We start from the raw sequence: 20,540 nt of genomic DNA, 5'->3' as shown, positions 1-20,540 counted from the left end.
GGGCCGGAGTAGGACTGGAACAAGGAATGTTCCACATACCCCATAAAGAGACAGGTATAGCTGGGGCCCATGTGGGCCCCAACCCCCTCATGTGCGCAAGACCATGTAAACTTCCCTTAACTAACCTTTCATCAAGGATGCCTCTGTCAAATTCCTGCAAAACTGTCTCACTTCATCCTTTTAGACTCATCCCTATCAGAACTCACACAGTACATTCATGGCTTGAAACAATAAGATCGAGTGCCTGAAGACAACTTTCTGAAGGTACATCAAATATGGTTCAACCATGACAAGCTCTTTCAACATCTTCCCCTCAAATCCCCATTCAACTAAGGGCATCTTTAGAGAACATAAGTAACTCCACAACAAGCAGTCTCTACTGGCTGTCCATGAACAAAAACTTCCATGTCCAAAATCAATATAATTTGTTGTTTATCTGTTCCCTCTCGCTCCTCCTCTTTCTTGACACCCCTACTACTCACTAAAGGTGCTGTCCATGAAGAACACTGCCTGTTCCAACATCCTCACATTCCAGCTCCTAACCACACAGTTTCTGCTCCTTAGTCCCATGCTTGTCAGCAGTGTCATCGTCAAGGTCACAAACAACATCAATGTGATTGTTACCAAAATCGATTTCATTTGGCATTGATGCCAGTACTAGTGGGGAAGAGTATATTTCATGCAAATTTCAGGTGGAAGTCAAAGCCCTCCTCCAATTCTGCTGCGGCCCATTCCTCACCTTTTTAAAATACATCCCTAGTTTCTCATCTGGAGGAATGCACACACATTAAAAATGAAAATTTCTTAGCCTTTTTATAAACAAGATTAATACTCTTCTAAATAAAAACAAAAAACTGTTGATGCTGGAAATCCAAAACAAAAACAGAATTACCTGGAAAAACTCAGCAGGTCTGGCAGCTTCGGCGGAGAAGAAAAGAGTTAACATTTCGAGTCCTCATGACCCTTCCCTTTAAGATTATAGAACTCATGGCTGCACAACCAGCCTAGCCCCAAGCTAAATAACTTGCTTGTGAATTCCAGAAAAATTGCTGAAGTGCTTCTCAAGTCAGTGCAAGAGTTCATGCATTGATTGTATAGTATATCTTTCCTAGAACACATGTTTGTAATTTCTGTCACTTTTAAGTTCTCTGGCAAAACTCTGTTTCTGTAGTACTTGAGAAGTGGCTGGTCTATCTTTGCCAAGATTTCAGATTTGAACAAGTGGACAGGATGAAAACAACAAAGATTACAATTTTGCCACTTCTAACCTCAAAGACAACTCTAAGTGTCTCAAAAGATGACAAAATTAACAGTTGTCATCACCTTCACAAAGACATAAGTTCAAGAGTCATTTTGTCTCCTCTGAAACATAACAATCCGTTTCTGACATGGACGCACGAGGCTGAATTACGTGAGGTAATGGATTCCCAAACCCCTCTCGGCTCAGAAGTCAGGGGTGGGAGCTCACCAAGGAGTACACCAGCTTCCCTGCAGCCATTTAAGGACCACTAAGCAGGACTTCTGCCTTTCTGGATCAGCAAGTCCCACCTCAGAAAGCTGCCAGCTAATCACAGGCTGGCAACTCTCCAGCACTTCAGGCATGCAGTGCTGTATAACTTAGATATGGTTGGGGGTCTCATCAGATGCCAAGCTGGCAGGGGATAGGGGGTGAATGGGGGTTGGGTGGGCTAAAGTTTTAAATATTGGGGGAAGGGCAAATTTAGGATTAGCCCAGGGGACCAGTTAAAGAGAAATCTACCTCCCTCCACCACAAGACCGCATCGGCAAACCTGCCAGGCTTGCTGCTTGGCTTGGGCCTCCCCCGCCATCTGTTAAATGCTGGCAGTGGCAGGAAGAGGCCCTTAATGTTGTGAAAGCATGCTTGCTAATATGTAAAGTATACTCAATTAAACAAAGTTATATAAATAGTTATGTCATCACAGGAAGTGATGCAATGTCAGTGATGCAACAGCTGTCTTAGTTAGTCTGCAGTGAGCAGCATGTATAGCAGCAGTAAGAAGAAGCCTCTATTAAAGATGTGTTCAACCTCTAAGCCTGCTTTCAGATTTGTTTGTATTTATAGAACAAGATAATGCAACACTTAAGTGGCCATTAATTACTCACTCAAGGGCCTCAATTGGGTTACTGACAGGTGGCCGACCCGACCCCACTCCCGCCACAGATATAACTGGTGGAGGCAGGGGCTGGTGGGAAGGCAGTGGGCAGGCCAGCTGCTGGATTTAACAAGACGCACTGCCTTCAAATCCACCAGCAGAGACCTTTAAATCAAACCCTTTGAGTTTATTCATGTAGAACATGCATTTAAGATATGAGAAAGGAGATAGATGAGAATCGTTTTTAAAATTACCACTGTTGTAAGCTCTCATGAACCTTTGTGCTAATTCACACTGCAGCAATATTTCTCTAGAATTTATAAGGAAACAACTTGAGCTCAGTTTGTTACAGCTGGACACTCTTAAAACATTGGCACTGTTTTTTCTCTTCACTAATTTATTTTTAGCATGTTGAAAAGTCTGTTACCACAGCTGAGTGGTTCTGTGTTAGCCAAGATTCAAAGGCTTCTAGTTGGGTCCCAAACATGGATTTAATTTTTTTGTCACAAAATGTCTGACCTTTGAATCATGGATCCATTGGTACCTCTGCTGTTCTTTGTTCCAGTCACCTTGCTTTTGAAGTCTTTTTATCATAACTGTTAATAACCTTCAGGTTAAAAGTTCCCTCCACAAGGTGTTATCACAGAATCACACAGTGCAGAAGAAGCCCTTCGGCCCATCGAGTCTGCACCGACACATGAGAGACACTTGACCTACCTACCTAATCCCATTTACTAGCACTTGGCCCATAGCCTTGAATGTTATGATGTGCCAAGTGCTCATCCAGGTACTTTTTAAAGGATGTGAGGCAACCCGCCTCCACCACCCTGCCAGGCAGTGCATTCCAGACCGTCACCACCCTCTGGGTAAAAAAGTTTTTCCTCACATCCCCCCTAAACCTCCTGCCCCTCACCTTGAACTTATGTCCCCTTGTGACTGACCCTTCAACCAAGGGGAACAGCTGCTCCCTATCCACCCTGTCCATGCCCCTCATAATCTTGTACACCGCGATCAGATCGCTCCTCAGTCTTCTCTGCTCCAACGAAAACAAACCAATTCTATCCAACCTCTTTTCATAACTTAAATGTTTCATCCCAGGCAACATCCTGGTGAATCTCCTCTGCACCCCCTCCAGTGCAATCACATCCTTCCTATAATGTGGCGACCAGAGCTGCACACAGTGCTCCAGCTGTGGCCTCACCAAGGTTCCATACAACTCCAACATGACCTCCCTACTTTTGTAATCTATGCCTCGATTGATAAAGGTAAGTGTCCCATATGCCTTTTGCACCACCTCACTAATATGCCCCTCCACCTTCAGAGATCTATGGACACACAAGCCAAAGTCTCTTTGTTCCTCAGAACTTCCTAGTGTCATGCTGTTCATTGAATACTTCCTTGTCAAATTACTCCTTCCAAATTGCATCACCTCACACTTTTCAGGGTTAAATTCCATCTGCCACTTATCTGCCCATTTGACCATCCCATCTATATCTTCCTGTAGCCCAAGACACTCAACCTCACTATTAACCACGCAGCCAATCTTTGTGTCATCCGCAAACTTACTAATCCTACCCCCCACATAGTCATCTATGTCATTTATATAGATGACAAATAATAGGGGAACCAGCACAGATCCCTGTGTTACACCACTGGACACTGGCTTCCAGTCACTAAAGCATCCTTCTGTCATCACACTCTGTCTCCTACAACTAAGCCAATTTTAATTCAACTTATCAAATTACCCTGTATCCCATGTGCATTTGTCTTCTTTATAAGTCTCCCATGTAGGACCTTGTCAAAGGCTTTGCTGAAATCCATATAAACTACATCAACTGCACTACCCTCATCTATACACCTGGTCACCTCCTCAAAAAATTCAATCAAATCTGTTAGGCATGACCTCCCTCTGACAAAGCCCTGCTGACTATCCCTGATCAAATTTTGCCTTTCTCCTTCAGAACTTTCTCCAGTAGTTTCCCTTCCACTAACATGAGACTCACTGGCCTATAGTTCCCTGGCCTATCTCTACAACCCTTCTTAAATAGAGGAACCACATTAGCTGTTCTCCAGTCCTCTGGCACCTTCCCCGTGGCCAGAGAGGAATTAAAAATTTGGGTCAGAGTCCCTGCAATCTCCTCCCTTGCCTCCCTCAGCAGTCTGGGACACAAATCATCTGGACCTGGAGATTTGTCCACTTTTAAGCCTGCCAACATCTCCAACACCTTGTCACTCCTTATATCAATTTGCTCATAAACCTCGCAGTCTCTCTCCCAGAGTTCGATATCTTCATCCTCATTCTCTTGGGTGAAGATGGATGTGAAGTATTCATTCAATACTCTAGCAATGTCCTCTGGCTCCACCCATAGATTGCCCCCTTGGTCCCTTATGGGCCCTACTCTTTCCCTGGTTATCCTCTTCTCATTGATATACTTATAGAATATCTAGGGATTTTCCCTACTTTTACCAGCCAGAGCTTTCTCATATCCCCTCTATGCTCTCCTAATTGCTTCCTTAAGCCCCACCCTGCACTTTCTGTACTCCACTAATGCCTCTGCTGACTTTCTTCCCTTGTACCTGCTAAATGCCTTATATGGCCCACCCATGTAAAAAGCCTCTGTTCATTTGCTCCCCTTGTACCTGCTAAAAGCCTCTCTTTTCCTTCTCATCGTAACCTGAATATCTCTGGTCATCCATGGTTCTCTGGGCTTGTTACTCCTTCCTATCACCCTAGAGGGAACATGTTGAGCATGTGCCCTCCCCATTTCCTTTTTGAACACCCCCCACTGCTCCTCTGTAGATTTCCCCACAAGTAACTGTTCCCAGTATACCTTGGCCAGATCCTGCCTTATTTTACTAAAATCCACTCTTCCCCCCAATCTAAAACATTTTTTGCAACTTGTCTATTTCTTTGTCCATAACAAACTTAAACTGTACCATGTTGTGGTCGCTATCACTAAAATACTTCCCAACACTACCTCAGCCACCTGTCCAGCTTCATTCCCCAGAATTAGGTTCAGCACTGCACCGTCCCTTGTTGGACCCTCTACATATTGACCTAAAAAGTTCTCCTGTACACATTTCAAGAAATCCACTCCATCCAAGTCCTTAACACTATGTGTATCCCAATTAATGTTGGGAAAGTTGAAATCGCCTATTATAATTACCATATTGTTATTGCTTTTACACAATTGCAACTCTTTTCAGCTTGCTGCTCTTCATGCAAGTGGCCATTCTTCATGCAAAAGCCCAGACAATCTGTAGGTATGTAGTTCAACTAGACAAGCCATCATATTGAGTCCAATTTTGTCCTCACACAAAAGAACCACACAAGTGCACTTTTCAGCATTGATCATAGACTTTGTCTCTCACCCTAATCTAGAGACATGCAGACAAAATGTGGTGCTTCCACTAATGCTTCAGTTGAGATAACAATAACAAGGCACAGAATTAGTGTTTGAGCCTTGGGGACTGCTTATCTGTATGGCCCAAGTCCAGATGAAGGAGTAAGTTTCCCTATTGAGCTTTCAGGAAACTCTGATATATACATTTCTGTACCAGAAAGACCAGGTAAGAAGTTTCCATATACAGCTGGCACCAGTGTACATTTCCCTGCCTAATGACCAGTGTTTATTTAAGCCATGAATATTTAAACTCACTGCTGTACTGAATATAATCTTACCGTAGACGATTCTCTTTGTTTTCAAGGCGTTCATTTGTTCTTTCAGAACGAAAGCGTTTGGAAGATAGTGCTTCCTCCATTCCTTTTAGTTCTTTTCTCCTCAGTTCACATATAGCGGAACGAATAAGTCTGCGTTCATCTAGGTCATCAGTCACTTCAAGCTGTTCCAGGAAAAAGGAAAACATTTAGATAGATTCACATAAAATTACTGTTTGCCGATTCTAAACCAGACAGTGAGTGAAATACAAAAGCTAAATTCTGCAGATGTTGGAAATCTTAACTAAAACACTTAATGCTGAATATACTCAAGACGTCAGGCAGTGTCTGTGGAAAGAAGTAAGTTAATGTTTCAAGCCTTTCATCAGAAATAAGTGAATTCATATATCAAGTTCTGAAATCTTTTGTGGGTGATAAAAGCTAATTAAAAACCTAAAATGAAACTAATTAATTGCTGCTTCGACATCACAAAACATGGAAATGCAAAAATTGCTTAACTTTTACTATGTCCCATTTACATTTTAGAAGCTTTTAGGAAGGGCAGGAGGAAGGAAAGAATGAATTCCATCCATGTTAACTTTCATAACCTCACAATATCCCAAAGTAATTGAAAACCAATGAAATAGTTGCAATGTATAGTCACTGTTCTAATGGAAGGGAAGGTAGCAACCAATTTGAGCATAGTGATGTCCCATAAACAGCCATGATTTAAATGAAAAGATGTTCTGTTTCATTGGCTCTGGTTAAGGGGTTTTTAAAAAAGAAGTTTTGTTCAAAACGAGAAATCAAACAACATTGTCCCCTTTTTGCACAAATGAACTCAATGCATCTTTGGCACTGTAATAAAAGATGTTTAATTTATCTCTTCCACACACCACATTCCATTCATCAATCAAAAGGGAGAGGCAGGCAACCTTCTCTAAAACCCCTTTATGCTCTTGCCAACTGTCAAGAGTCATGGAACAGCAGCCAAATTGGTCAACTACCTAATTCCTCTACTTACTGAAATGTCTCACTTCCACTATTATTTTTTCATAGATAATAATTGGTAAGATTCCAGTTATATGTTATCTTTCACATAATGTTTTGGATCTACAATTATTCTATTAAAGTTACTCTCCCCAAAATCAGTTTATTCCTAAAAAGATGAAACCTATTAATAGCTGGCTTATGTCTGGTAGATAGGCTTCCCCTTTTCATCTCTTTTCCAACTCATCCCCCCCACCCCCTCACCCTCATGACTCATAGTAAAAATCACTTTAATACAGAGCCTCATACAGACCGGGAAGATCTCAGGTTCACTAACATAATAGTGAAATTTATACAATTAACCACTCTGTTAGGAAAGGATTGGAAATAAAAGGTTTACGCTCCTGATTACATTCTAGCAACTTCTGCTAGAAACTTTGGGCAGAAATCCCAGTCGGCGTGCGGTGGGGTGGGACCAACGCGCCGATGCGTAAAATGACGCGGGGTGACGTCGGACGAGCATCCTGATGTCACCCCATGTCATTTAGATTTTCAGTTCGGCAGGCGGGCAACCGAATCAGCTGCGTGCCCGCTGAATTGTCAAAGGCCTATTAAGGCCTGGTAATTGCCTAATTGAGATCGTTGTCAGGGATGCCTGTCCAACCTTACAGTTGGCGGGCAGGCCGGGAGCCCAGGCAGGCTTCCGAATAAACATGAAACCTCATCCACAGGCAGGATGAGGTTTCATGAGGGCTTTAAAAATGTTTATTAAGTTTTAACATTCAAGTAATTGACACTTCCCAGCTCATGTGACAGTGTCACATGAGGGGACATGTCAATCATTTTTTTCTTCTCCGTTCAGCACAGTTTAAGGTTGTAGTGATCTCCCTGAGGCAGCACTTTGCCTCAGGGAGATCTGTGAGCTCTTTCGCATATGCGCGAAAGAGCGCATAGACCTGTTCAGGTAATCGCCCCCCTGCCCGCACACAGACCACACAGCGCTTCAGGGCAGACGTCACGCTGGGTGGGCCTTATATGGCCCACCCATGTAAAATGGCGGCATGCTCCCAACAGGGGGAGCCAATCGGGAACCCACCCGCCCACAAAAGCACCTGCACAAACCCCCGACAGGCAGAAAATTCTGCCCTTTATGCATTCATTTGCATGTATGTGGACATACAAGACAGGTGAGGGCTTCGTAGTGATGCACATCATTGTTAAGTCGCCTAAATAATCATGGTTGGATTGCATTCCAAGAATATACAGTTGAATAAGAAACTGTACCCAAGCATTAATCTCTGCCACACAAGATGGGGGAAAATAGTTAACGCCAAGCAAGTCTGGAGACCTGTGAGGTAGATCTTCATGCACAAACAGTTTAAACAAACCAGATAGAAAGCCAACTGAAGTGGGGAAAACATCACAAATTCATTAAAAGATTAAATCTTTCTCCAAGCGCTCTTCTGACAACTAAATGGAAACAAATGATACAAGACTGATACTAATTAACAGCTTTATGTCTTTTGGAAAAAGAAAGTGGGTCTGAATAAAACTAATGCAGTGATAAAAACAAAAAACTGCGGATGCAAAATAAAAACAGAATTACCTGGAAAAACTCAGCAGGTCTGGCAGCATCAGCAAAGAAAAGAGTTAACATTGAGTCCTCATGACCCTTCAGCAGAACTGTTCTGCTGAAGGGTCATGAGGACTCGAAACAACAACCCTTTTCTTCTCCGCCGATGCTGCCAGACCTGCAAAACTAATGCAGTGTTTAATAATGTTCACAATTTAACAGCAGCTATTTAAAAAGCATTCTGTCAAGATCGCTAAAAAATTAAAACAAATGAGTAGCAATCATGGATTGTATGAGCTGAGCAATGTCATTTGAGAATTAATGTCATAAATCTTTTTTGGATAAATTGTTTATGGAAAAATTAATTTGTAGCCAAGAATTATTGGCTGCATTCAGACAAAAATGTGCTAAAATGTCCACTTGTTGACCCTTTCCTTCTTAGTTTGCAAATCAACCCCACAGGCCAGAAACGTCTAACATTCTCTCTGGTTTATGGTGAATTAGCTGATCTCAGGTAAGAAAGTACCTCACCCTCAAGTTCCTCTTCTCCCTCAATCTCTAGAGAGGAATATCCAGCAGCTCTAATTTTGTGGGTGAGAGGCATCACCATGACAGAAAAATCAATGCCATAATGCTAAAACAGAAACCTCACCATCAGGACCTTTGTTTAGTTCCTTGCTTGCCACTCCAATTTTCTCCCATAGTCTGCTGAAGGTAATGACTTGTGCTTTCATGTGGTTCCAGAAGCTCCATTCAATTGCCCATTACTTTGACAAAATGGTTAATATTCACATAATGCTTGGCAATGCAAATAATTCAACTGAGAGGCATAATGCCCAAGCCTGATCCTGTTCTCACCGAATGTGCACACATGTACATTTCCAGCAAGTTACTAGATAGCAATCAGGAATGGGAACACTGGTTGATGTTGTCCTTGAATTGCAACGTCCTTTCTATCACAAGCTGATATTAGCTAACTGAGCACCGACTATGAATTAAACCTCAGACCTTACTATTATAATGATGCAGCTACTCGCATTAAATTATCAGTGGAGATTGCAATGCTTGATTTAGCAACAATAAAACTAAAGAGAATCTATGCAACTGTTTTTCAGCACTTACACATTATGGTATTATCTTCTCCCCTATTTTACCTCATCTTTGGCACCCCTAGATTCAGACACCTCCTGTAATGGTTCCAGATAGCACAACATCGCAATGTCCCCTTTGGTGTCATTCCTCCCCCATAAGATGTTTGTACTCTAAGGGAAGAATTTTCCCATCGGCGAATATGGACGGGGCCCGCTCACCGCGCGTCATTTTGATTGCCAGTTTGGCGGGCGTGCAGCCGCGTGCCCACCGAACTGTCAAAGGCCTATTAAGGCCATTAACCAAGTAATTGAAGCTGTTAGGAAAGCTGCCCATCCAACCTTAAGGTTAGCGGGCAGGCAAACCAAGGCAACCTTCACATTTTTCATGAAACCTCATCCATGGGCGGGATGAGGTTTCATGAAGGGTTCATTAATTAAATCAAAGCTTTTGAAAAAGTTAATGGACATGTCCCAGCTCATGTGACAGTTTCACATGAGGGGTCATGTCCTTAAAATTTTTTTGACCTTTGTTACATTTCTCAGGACTTCAGGCATAATTGGCACGCCCACATAAAATGGCGGCATGCACCCAATCGGGGGCGCCGATCAGGTTCGTATTAGCTCCTGCCCAATCCCACACAAACCCCCCCCCCCCCCCAACAGGGGGAAAATTCAGCCCCAAGACACATCTCACCACAGCCACACAAATGAGATCACGAACTCAATGAAGAAAACCCAACTTATCACTTGGCTTATTTATTGCTTTCCAGAAACTTGTTCAGAACAATTTTGCATTTTCTTTCTATTAAAATGGAATCCACAATGTCAGTCTTCATATCTGTTGTCTCTCAATTGAAGTCTTACCTCCATTGAGTGGACTCCCATTGAAATCAAGCAGTAATAATCATGCAAGTTCAAAAGCCCATTGATTAAATAAAATTAGTTTCAAATCAGTAAAAAGAAGCAAACTTATTGTCCCCTGAAAACACAGAAGTATTCGCTCATGTAGAATGTAGTAAATACAGTCATCTTTCCCCAGCACAAAATGGATTGCCACACACACCAAGAACACTAACATAACAATTTCATTCCATAGCATGGAACTCATTTTTTGAAAAATAAAAGCTTCTTAGGATTGGGTGACACTATCATGGCCACACTGGACCTATTCCTTAAATTACTGCTGTCCTTGTGGTGATCATGCCCCACAATGGTATTAGGTATGGAATTCCAGGATTATGAGCAAAACATGAAGGATAGGCATTGTATATCCATCTCAGGATGGCATATGATCTGGAGGGAATGGTGTTTCCATGACTTGCTGCACTTGTATTTCTCAATGATAACATCTTCCTTCCTTGTGACCTCTACCAAAGTAACCTGGTGAGTTGCTGCAGTGCATCCTGTAGAATATAATCTGTGGCCACAGTACACCAGTAATGGAGAATGTGGAGAGAGTCCAGTGGCAGGGACACCGAACAAGCAAAGTGCTGCATTCTAGATGACCTTGAGCTTCCTGACTGTTGTAACTGCATCCATCCAGGTGAGCAATCTGCTTCTGGTCATTGCTGGTGTTCTTTTAATTCTTCGTCCCTCACTCCAGAGGAGTAGCTCATCGCTGTTGTTCCATGTGGCAATTTAAGCATGCAATCCCAGAACACACCACTCCATGGCACAGCATACAGAACAAAATCTCTTGCAAATGCAACTCAGGGGGCAGGATTTTTAGGTCAGCATGTGGATGCGATCAGTGGGCCCGGGAGCGACCAGGGAACGGACCATTGATCACGATCGGCCCCCGATTGCGATTGCACACTGGCTGGCCAATTAACGGCCAGCCAGCATGAGGTATGCGCTGAAATGCTCAGCGCTGCCGGAGTGGGGTGGGAGGAGGGTGGGTGCTGGTGTAAGTGTGGGCATGGGGGAGCACGGAATGAAAACTCCCTGAAGGCAGAGAGAGCTGCCTCAAGGAACTGAAGAATTTAAAACCAATAAAGATTTTGAAATCTGAAAAAAATGTCCACACATCAGAATCAGTCACATGGACATATACATGATGAAAATTCTGTCCATACTTTTTTAATTTAATAACAGAAACCTCATCCCGCCCTTGGATAAGGTTTCATAAAAAATGCCGCCTGGCAGATTTGCCCATCCACCAACTGTAAGGTTAGACAGATCGCTTTAATAGGCTTAATTGCCCTCTTAATGGTCAGCAGTACACTTAGTGCTGAAGGTATGACCTTCATTGCTTTCCTGTCCCTTGTTTCCCTCCTCTTTCCTCTTCATGTACAGGGGTCTGCATCTGCTCCTGAGGATGTTGATCCTCATGCCTACTCATCCCTTGCTCGAGGGGCGTGAGTCTTTGGAACTCTTTTCCTCAAAAGGCAGAGGAAGACTCTGAGTCTTTGAATATTTTTAAGGCAGAGGTAGATAGATTCTTGATAAGCAAGGAAGTGAAAGGTTATAAGGGGTAAGTGGGAATGTGGAGTTGAAGTTACCATCAGATCAGCCATTTTCTTATTAATGGCAGAGAAGGTTCAAGGGGGTGAGTGGCCACATGCTCCATAGGCAGCCTAGCCTTTCAAGGATGAGGCCATCGTCAAGCAAAATTGTTTCTACACTTTGAGATTTATGACCTTTAGTGAGATGTTCAGGATAGGAAAGAAGGTGTGAACCTTGTCACTGTAAGGGTCCCATTGGCATGCCTGCAACTTCTGGCCTGTGCAGTGGCCCCCTCTTGTGAGGCATCAACATCCTCGCCCTCTTCAAAGTCATCCATTTCAGCATCCTCCTCAGAGGGGATGTGCAGCTCCTCAATCTCTTATTTTGGCAACCCATCTCCCTTTGGAGCGCCAGGTTGTGTACAGCGCAGCAAACCACAATGATTTGGGACTCTGGGAAGAGTACTGGAGAGCACTGCCTGACTGGTCCAGACATTGGAAAGACATCTCCAACATGACAATGGTTTACTCAATCAAGGAGTATGTTGCAGAAAGAGCCACATTGAGCCCCTCCTCTGAAGCACTCTGTGGCTGCCGAACAGGCATCATTAGCCACATCTTTTGCAGGTAGTCTTTATCACAGAGGAGCCAACCCTGAATGCGCTGAGGGCCCTCAAAGATAATCTGCTTTCGGTGATCACAAATCAACTGCACGTTGAGAGAATGGAAGACTTTTCTGTTGATAAATCTTAGTGGCTGCTTCCAGGGAGCATGTAAGTCCACATGTGTGCAGTCAACGTGGGAAGCCAGCGATTGTTACAAATCCCACTGCTCTGGCAGCCTGACTGGCTTCATCCAGGGAGAACTAGACATAATTGTGTGCCTTACTGAAGAGGGCATCAATGACCTCTTGTATGCCTTTATAAGTGGAGGATTGTAATATTCCGCAGAGATCCTCCAGTGGAGCCCTGGAATGAGCCACTTGCAAAAAAGTTGTGTGGTGGTGACCCTTAGAGCAACTGGCAATGGATGACCTTCCAGTCCCTGGTGTCAGATCCTCCCGAAAAATGTGGCCAATGTGAGCCACCTTGACAAGCAAAGGAGTCTGTGGCACTCTCTCACTTACCTGCAAGTATGAGAGGCGTCTTCAGTATGCCCTAGGCCTTGTCAAATGCTCCCATGGAATTGGTCTCTCCTCCACAGCTTCTGGGTCTTCATGGAGCCCATGTTCCTCAGGGGCCTTTAGCCTCCCCTTGCAATCCCCCTCTTCCTTTAACCCATGCCTCTCGTCATGTGTCTCTGTCTACCTCTTCCCTCCTGGGCTCCAGTCATGCCCAACAGCGGCCCCCTCCCCAGTCATGTGTCTCTGCCTCCCCCTTCCCTCCCGGGCTCCAGTCACTAACCTCCCTCCCACCACCACCACCCTCCAATAAGTGACTCTGTCCACTCCTTCCATTGGCTCTGTCCAGTCAACCCTCCACCAACCCTAATCAAGCATGTGTCTTCCACCCTCTCTTCCCTTCCCACTGGTCATGCCTTGCACAGAGTCAGAGTCAGAGGAGTGTAGTGTAAGGTAGGTGAACACTACGCATATAAGCCTTGAAGTCAAGAGTGAAGTGCAGTTCGCCATATCTCACTGCATGACCTTAACTGATGGGGAGGATAGAATGAGAAAAGTTAAAATAGGGAAAACACAGAAAGCAAAAACACAGGGTGCAATGTCACTTATATCCAATCGTGAATCGGACCAGTCTAATGATCCACTGGCGGGGCAATTAGATTTGGAATGCGAACAAGGGGCAGAATTTTCTCATTGGCATGCGAGGGCATGCCCCACATGCCAATGCGTAAAATGACGCAAGGTGACATCGGGTGTGCATCCCAACGTCACCGCGTATCATTCCAATCTTCTGTTCGGCGGCCGCGCACCAGAGGCGACTGTGCGCCCACCGAACTGTCAAAGGCCTGTTAAGGCCATTAGTAAACTAATTAAACTAATTCTCAAAGCGGACAGGCAAGGAGTCCAAGCAGCCTTCACGTTTTTCATGAAACCTCATCCACGGGTGGGATGAGGTTTCATGAAGGTTTTATTAAATTAATAAATAAATTGTGCTTACTTCACAAACATATTCCATATGTGACACTGGCACATGAGGGGACATGTCTGAATAATTTTTTTCTCTCTTTATTTCAAAGTTTAAATATGAACTTAATCTCCCTGATGCAGCTCATGGGATGTGAATGTCACTGGTTAAGCTAGAATTTGTTTCCCATGCTTAATTGCCCTGGAGAAGGTGGTGGTGAGCTGCCTTCTTAAGCCGCTGCAGTCCATGTGGTATAGGTACACCCACAGTGCTATTAGGGAAGGAGGGAGTTCCAGGATTTTCACCCAGCGACAGTTAAGAAATGGCAATATATTTCCTTGTCAAGACAGTGTGGCTTGGAGGGGAACTTCCAAGTGGTGGTATTCCCATGCATCTACTGCCCATGTCCTTCCAGATGGTAGCAGTTGTGGGTTTGAAAGATGCTGTATAAGGAACCTTGGTAAGTTCCTGCAGTGCATCTTGTAGATGGTACACACTGCTGCCACTGAGTGTTGGTGGTAGAAGGAGTGAATGTTTGTGAATAGGGTGCAAATCAAGCGGGCTGCTTTGTCCTGGGTGGTGTCAAGCTTCTTGAGTGTTGTTGGTGCTGCACTCATCCAGGCAAGTGGAGAGTATTCCATCACACTCCTGACTTGCGCCTTGTAGATGGTGGATAAGACTTTGGGGAATCAGGAGGTGAGTTACTCGCTGTAGAATTCCTAGCCTCTGACCTGGTGACACAGCTGTAGTCATGGGGGAGTCAGCTGGCCCATATACAATGGCAATTATATCAGCTATGAAGGGTGGGTGTTACATAAATACAAGTATTAACAATGATTTTTTCCCTTATACTTCCATGAAGCACCCCAGGATATTTTTCTGTGTTAATGGTATTTAATAAATTCAAAATACCTAGTCATCCCTTAACTGTACTTGAAATCAGAACTCTAAGACAGGGTTACCAAATAAAACATGTGGAAGGATGCTGCCTGTGGTTTTCTGTAGCACCCAGCAGGTGGCAGTTTTTACCTTTAATGAAAAGCATTAAAATTTCAGTTACCAGCACATTTGGATATCTCACTGCATGACCTTAAACTGACGGAGAGGAAAGAATGAGAAAAGTTAAAATAAATTTACAGGTTACCATCTCTAAATTAAAAGATAATTTAGATGGTATGGGAAAAGGAACTAAGTTGATAGTTCCTTCAGAGTATGAGTTTAAAAGTTGAATGGCTTCTTTTGGTTCCATAAAATTCTTTAGTTGACAAACACTGGGTAACCCCTGCTAGACTGAAGACAAACTAAAATTAACATTGATCCTCAGTTTAAAGACTTTGCATCAAAGACATTACTGTGACTGTTTTCCACCTTGAGAAAACTGACAGTAACATCATTGCCCAGGCTGCAGACAGTACAGGACTATGAACATATAAATTAAGAGCAGTAGGCCACTCGGCCCCTTCAGCCTGCTCCACCATTTAAAAGATCATGGCTGAGCTGATTTTAATCTTTACTCCACATTCCTGCCTATCCCCAGTAACTTTTCACCACCTTGCTTATCAAGAATCTATCTAGCTCTGCCTGAAGGATATTCAAAGACTGCCTCCATCGCCGTTTGAGGAAGAGTTCCATAGACTCAACTCAGAGAAAAAGTTTTTCTTCATCTGTCTTAAATGGGTAGCCCCTTATTTTTAAACAGTGACCCCCTAGTTCTAGATTATCCCACAAGAGGAAACATCTTCTGCACATCCACCCTGTTAAGACCCCACAGGATCTTACATGTTTCAATCAAGTCGCCTTACTCTTCTAAACTCCAGCGGGTACAAGCCTAACCTTTCCTCACAAGACAACCTGCGCATTCCAGATATTAATCTAGTAAACCTCTGAACTGCTTTCAACGCATTTACATCCTTCCTTAAATAAGGAGACCAATACAGTACACAGTAAGGCCCGTTTGTTGATGCGTAAAATGATGCAGGGTGTCATCAGGCATGCATCCCGACGTCACCCTGTGTCATTTAGATTTTCAGTTCAGCTGAACTGTCAACGGCCACTTAAGGCCTTTGAAAAACTAATTAAGCCATTAATGAACCTGCCCATCCAACCTTAAGGTTGGCGGGCAGGCTGGGAGCCCAGGTAGGCTTCTGAAAAAAACATGAAACCTCATCCACAGGCGAGATGAGGTTTCAAGAGGGATTTAAAAATTTCAGAATATTTTATAATAAAAGTTATGGACAAGTCCCAACCCATGTGACAGTGTCACATGAGGGGAAATGTCAGTAAAATTATTTCTATTCTTTAAACTGCTTTTCACTTTTGAGCCGATCTCCCTGAGACAGCACTTTGCCTTAGGGAGATCTGTGCACTCTTTTGCGTGCATGCGCGAAGGAGCGCACTGCCGGCTCAGGGAATCCCCCCCTCCACACACACAGGGAGCGCACAGTGCTTCCAAGCGGACATCACGCGGGGCGGGCCTTAACTGGCCTGCCCACAAAATGGCAGCGCGCCCCCAACTGGTGGCACCAATTGGGAACCCACCTGCCCATGCCAGCTCCCACTCATCTCCCCCCCCCCCAAACAGGGGGAAAATGTTGCCCATGGTCAAACCAATGCCCTGTGCAACTGAAGCATAACCTCCCTACTTCTGTTTTCAATTCCCTTCACAATAATCAATAACTTACTATTAGATTTCCTAATTGCTTGCGATACCATGCTTCTTTTTCATTGTTCCTGCCAAAATGGACAATTTCACATTTTCCCTTATTATACTCCATTTGCCAGATCTTTACCCACTCCTCTAACCTATATCATTTTGTAGCCTCCTTATGCACTTTTCAGATTACTTTCCTACCTATCTTTGTATCATCAGTAAATTTAGCAACCATACCTTCCATCCCTTCATCCAATCATTTATAAAGATTGTTAAAAAATTGATACCTGTGGTACACCACTCATTATATCTTGCCAACCAGAAAATGACCCATTTATGCCTACACTGTTTCTTTTAGCTAGCCAATCTTTTATCCATGCCAATATGTTACATCCTATGCCTTCTGAAAATCTACATACAGGACATCCACTGGCTCGCTTTTATACACAGCATATGGTACTCCTTCAAAGAATTCCAATAAGTTGGTTAAATCTGATTTCCCTTTCGCAAAACCATGTTGACTTTGCCTGATTACCTTGAATTTTTCTAAGTGCCCTGCTATAACGGCTTTAATAATAGCTTCTAATATTTTCTATGTGACAGATGTTAAGTTAATAGGCCTGAGGTTTCCTGCTTTCTGTCTCCCTCCCATTTTGAATAAAGGAGCTGCTATTTTCCAATCTAATGGAACCTTTCCCGAATCTAGTGAATTTTGGAAAATTAAAACCAACGCATCAACTATCTCACTAATTTTGTAACTGGGCTTGAAAGAACCTTTGGTTTGCATGTGCAATAGGCCTCAAGCCAGTTTCAGGCAGATGCTCTGGGCAATTACACAGTGCCCTGCCCAATATGGCATGCAATGCATACCCAGCATGAATGAATGCATACATGCATCATATTGGACCCTTCATTGCCCTCTCTTTGTATAAAAAATTGGGGCTGCCAATGCAGTTTATAGGTCAGGCAACAACAACAACTTATAGCTATACAGCACCTTTAACATAATGAAGGCACATCACAGGAACATTCTAAAACAAAGTGTGACAGTTGAGCCACCTAAGGGGATATTAGGTCAGATGATCAAAAGTTTGGTCAAAGAGCTGGGTTTTAAGAAGTGCCTTAAATGGAGGAAAGCGAAGGGGAGAGACAAAGAGGTGTAGGGAGGAAATTCCAGGCAAATAAAGGCACATCCACCAATAGTGGAGCAATTAAAATTGAGTGCTCAAGAGGCCAGAATTAGAGGAACACAGATATCTCAGAAGGCTGTGGGGTTGGAGGAGATTACAGAAAAAGGGAGCGGCAAGGCCATGGAGAGATTTGAAAATAAGGGTGAGAATTTTAAAATCAAGATGTTCCTTGTCCAGTAGCCAATGTAGATCAGCAAACACAGGGGTGATAAGGGAACGGGACTTCCTGCAAGTTTAGACACGGGCAACAGAGTTTGAATGACCTCAAGTTTATGGAAGGTAGAATATAGGATACCAGCCAGCAGTGTGTTAGAATAGTCAAGTCCAGAGGAAACAAAGGTATGGGTGAGGGTTTCAGCAACATATGAGCTGAGACAGAAGCAAAGTCAAGCAATGTTACTGAGGTAGAAATAGGCAGACTTAGAGATGGTACAAGTGAGGTCGGAAGCTCATCTCAGGATCAAATGTGACACCAAGGATGCCAACAAAATAGCTTAAACTCAGGCTATTGCCAAGGAGAGGGGTGGGGTTGATATCTAGGGAACGGAGTTTGAAATGTGGATGGAAAAAATGGTTTGAGTCTTCCCAATATTTAAAATGGAGGAAATTTACATTCATCCAGTGCTGGATGTCAGATAAGTAGCCTGATAACTTAGCAACAGTAGAGGAGTCAAGAGAGGTGACAGTGAGGTAGAGATGGGTGTCATCAGTGTATGTGTTCACACCATGCCTTCAGATAATGTCATCAAGGGCAGCATGTAGATGAGAAATGGGGGAGGACAAGGATTGATCCTTGGCAGTGCACACTTGTGGCCTTAAGTCTAAAAAAAATTGTAAACTCTTCCTTCCCTTTGCCCCTGCCCACCCTGCACATGGAGAGTTTTGATGGCTAATGTACCAGTAAGGTTCCAGACTTCCTCATGCTTCCCACAGTGGCTACACTTCAAAAGTACTTCACTGACTTTAATGCACTTTGGGATGCCCTGAGGCAGTTAAAGGTACCATATAAATGCAAGTCTTTCTTATGTGCTTCCAGCATTAGTTGTTGCCTCAGTTCCCTCATTGTAACTAGCTTAATCATTAGTTCATACATGGGACCATTAGATTTCGGTCTCAATAGAAAAGACATTGAATTGCATGAGTAATCCCAAAACAGGAATAAACATCTTGAAACACAAATGTAATAAAGACAAATTTAACCTAAGTCACCTTGAAGCAATAGTCTTGGTCATAAACCTTCACTCATGGGCTGTTTGTCAGTTATCAACATATTGAGGGATAAGTCAGCTTTACACCTTTTAGTCAGATTTTTCAAGTTTTGTGGGTAAGCACATTTGCTTAACATCCCTAATTAATAATCCCTGACTTTAACTGAAAACATACACTATCCAGCCCTTCACTGGGTTCTCAATAAATGAAAATGCTAAATGAACATGCATGGAATAATGGTAATGTATTATAATAAATCCAATTTGCAGCTGCACAGAATGATACACATATCCTTCCACAGGTGATCAAATCTGGAACACAGTTGTGAGCCAGCAACCCCCTACAGTCCTACTTGACTGCTTATCTTGCCTAATCACCTTCACTTGCCCAGACAGCACAATGTTTGTTTACTGGCCAGAGGTACTATTTCATATAGAAAAACTGGGAGGTAGACTTTAAGATTAAAGTCAACCCTGGTTCACGTGGATTATGTGGTGCTACTTCCAGTTTTACTTTCTAAGCCAAATGGAATGAAAGTATTTCACCAAAAATGAGTAAAAAGATTTTAGTTTAAACTGCAAGTAGTTCATAGGCCTGGAGAATTTGTGCAAATTGATTCTGGAGATTTAAAAATTCTACCAGCATGTAAAAGATAAATACAAGTTTTTTTTTATGGTGCATTGTCCCAAGCACATCTCTAAGCACTTCATATCCAAATCAAAAATTTCAAGCACAATCGTTATGTGGAGAAACCCAACAGGAAATATGTAGTTAGCAGGGTCCCCACAAACATCAAGTTAGATAAATAATCCGATTTTTAAAAAATTCTTTCACATGGCTTGGGCATCACTGATTAGGAAAGCATTTTTATTGCCCATTCCTAATTGCCCTTGAGAAGGTGGTGGTGAGTTGCCTTCTTAGACCACTGCAGGCCAAGTGGTGTGGTGCTATTAAGCAGAGAATTTCAGGATTTTGACCCAACGACAGTGAAGGAACGGCAATATAGTTCCAAGTCAGGATGGTGCGCAGCTTGGAGGCGAACTTGCAGGTGGTGGTGTTCCCATGCATCTGCTGCCCCTGTCCTTTTAGATGGTAGAGTTTGAGAGTTTGGAAGGTGCTGTTGAAGCCTTGGCGAGTTCCGGCAGTGCATCTTGTAATTGGCACACACTGCTGCCACTGTGCATCAATGGTGGAGTAGATGTTGACGGTAGTGAATAGGATACCAATCAAACAGGCTGCTTTGTCCTGGATGGTGTCGAGCTTTTTGAGTATTGTTGGAGCTGCACTCACCCAGGCAAGTGAAGAGTATTCCATCACACTCCTAACTTGTGCCTTGTAGGTAGTAGACAGGCTTGGGGATTCAGCAGGTGAGTTACTCTCCACAGAATTCCCAGCTTCTGACCTGCTCTTGTCACCACGGTATTTATCTGGCTGGTCCAGTTCATTTTCTGGTTAATGGTAACCCCCAAGATATTGATAGTAGGGGTTTCAGTGATGGTAATGCCATTGAATGTCATGGGGAGATGGTTAGATACTC

At 43.3% G+C, this 20,540-nt stretch overlaps 1 protein-coding gene across 3 annotated transcripts in view; it reads right to left on the bottom strand.

Annotated features, from left to right (window-relative positions):
- Positions 1 to 20,540, bottom strand: part of smtnb (smoothelin b) — a 416,118-nt gene that overhangs the window by 321,066 nt on the left and 74,512 nt on the right. For all 3 annotated transcript variants that reach the window (XM_041203610.1, XM_041203611.1, XM_041203609.1), the window contains exon 2: positions 5,797 to 5,957. In XM_041203610.1, the coding sequence (XP_041059544.1) occupies positions 5,797 to 5,957 (161 nt within the window). The remainder of the gene's footprint in view (positions 1 to 5,796; positions 5,958 to 20,540) is intronic.

The sequence above is a fragment of the Carcharodon carcharias genome, chromosome 13, assembly GCF_017639515.1.
Source record: "Carcharodon carcharias isolate sCarCar2 chromosome 13, sCarCar2.pri, whole genome shotgun sequence".
Classification (NCBI taxonomy): Eukaryota; Metazoa; Chordata; class Chondrichthyes; order Lamniformes; family Lamnidae; genus Carcharodon; species Carcharodon carcharias.
Note: the sequence above shows the minus strand (reverse complement) of the source record. Positions and strands in the feature narration are given on the sequence as shown.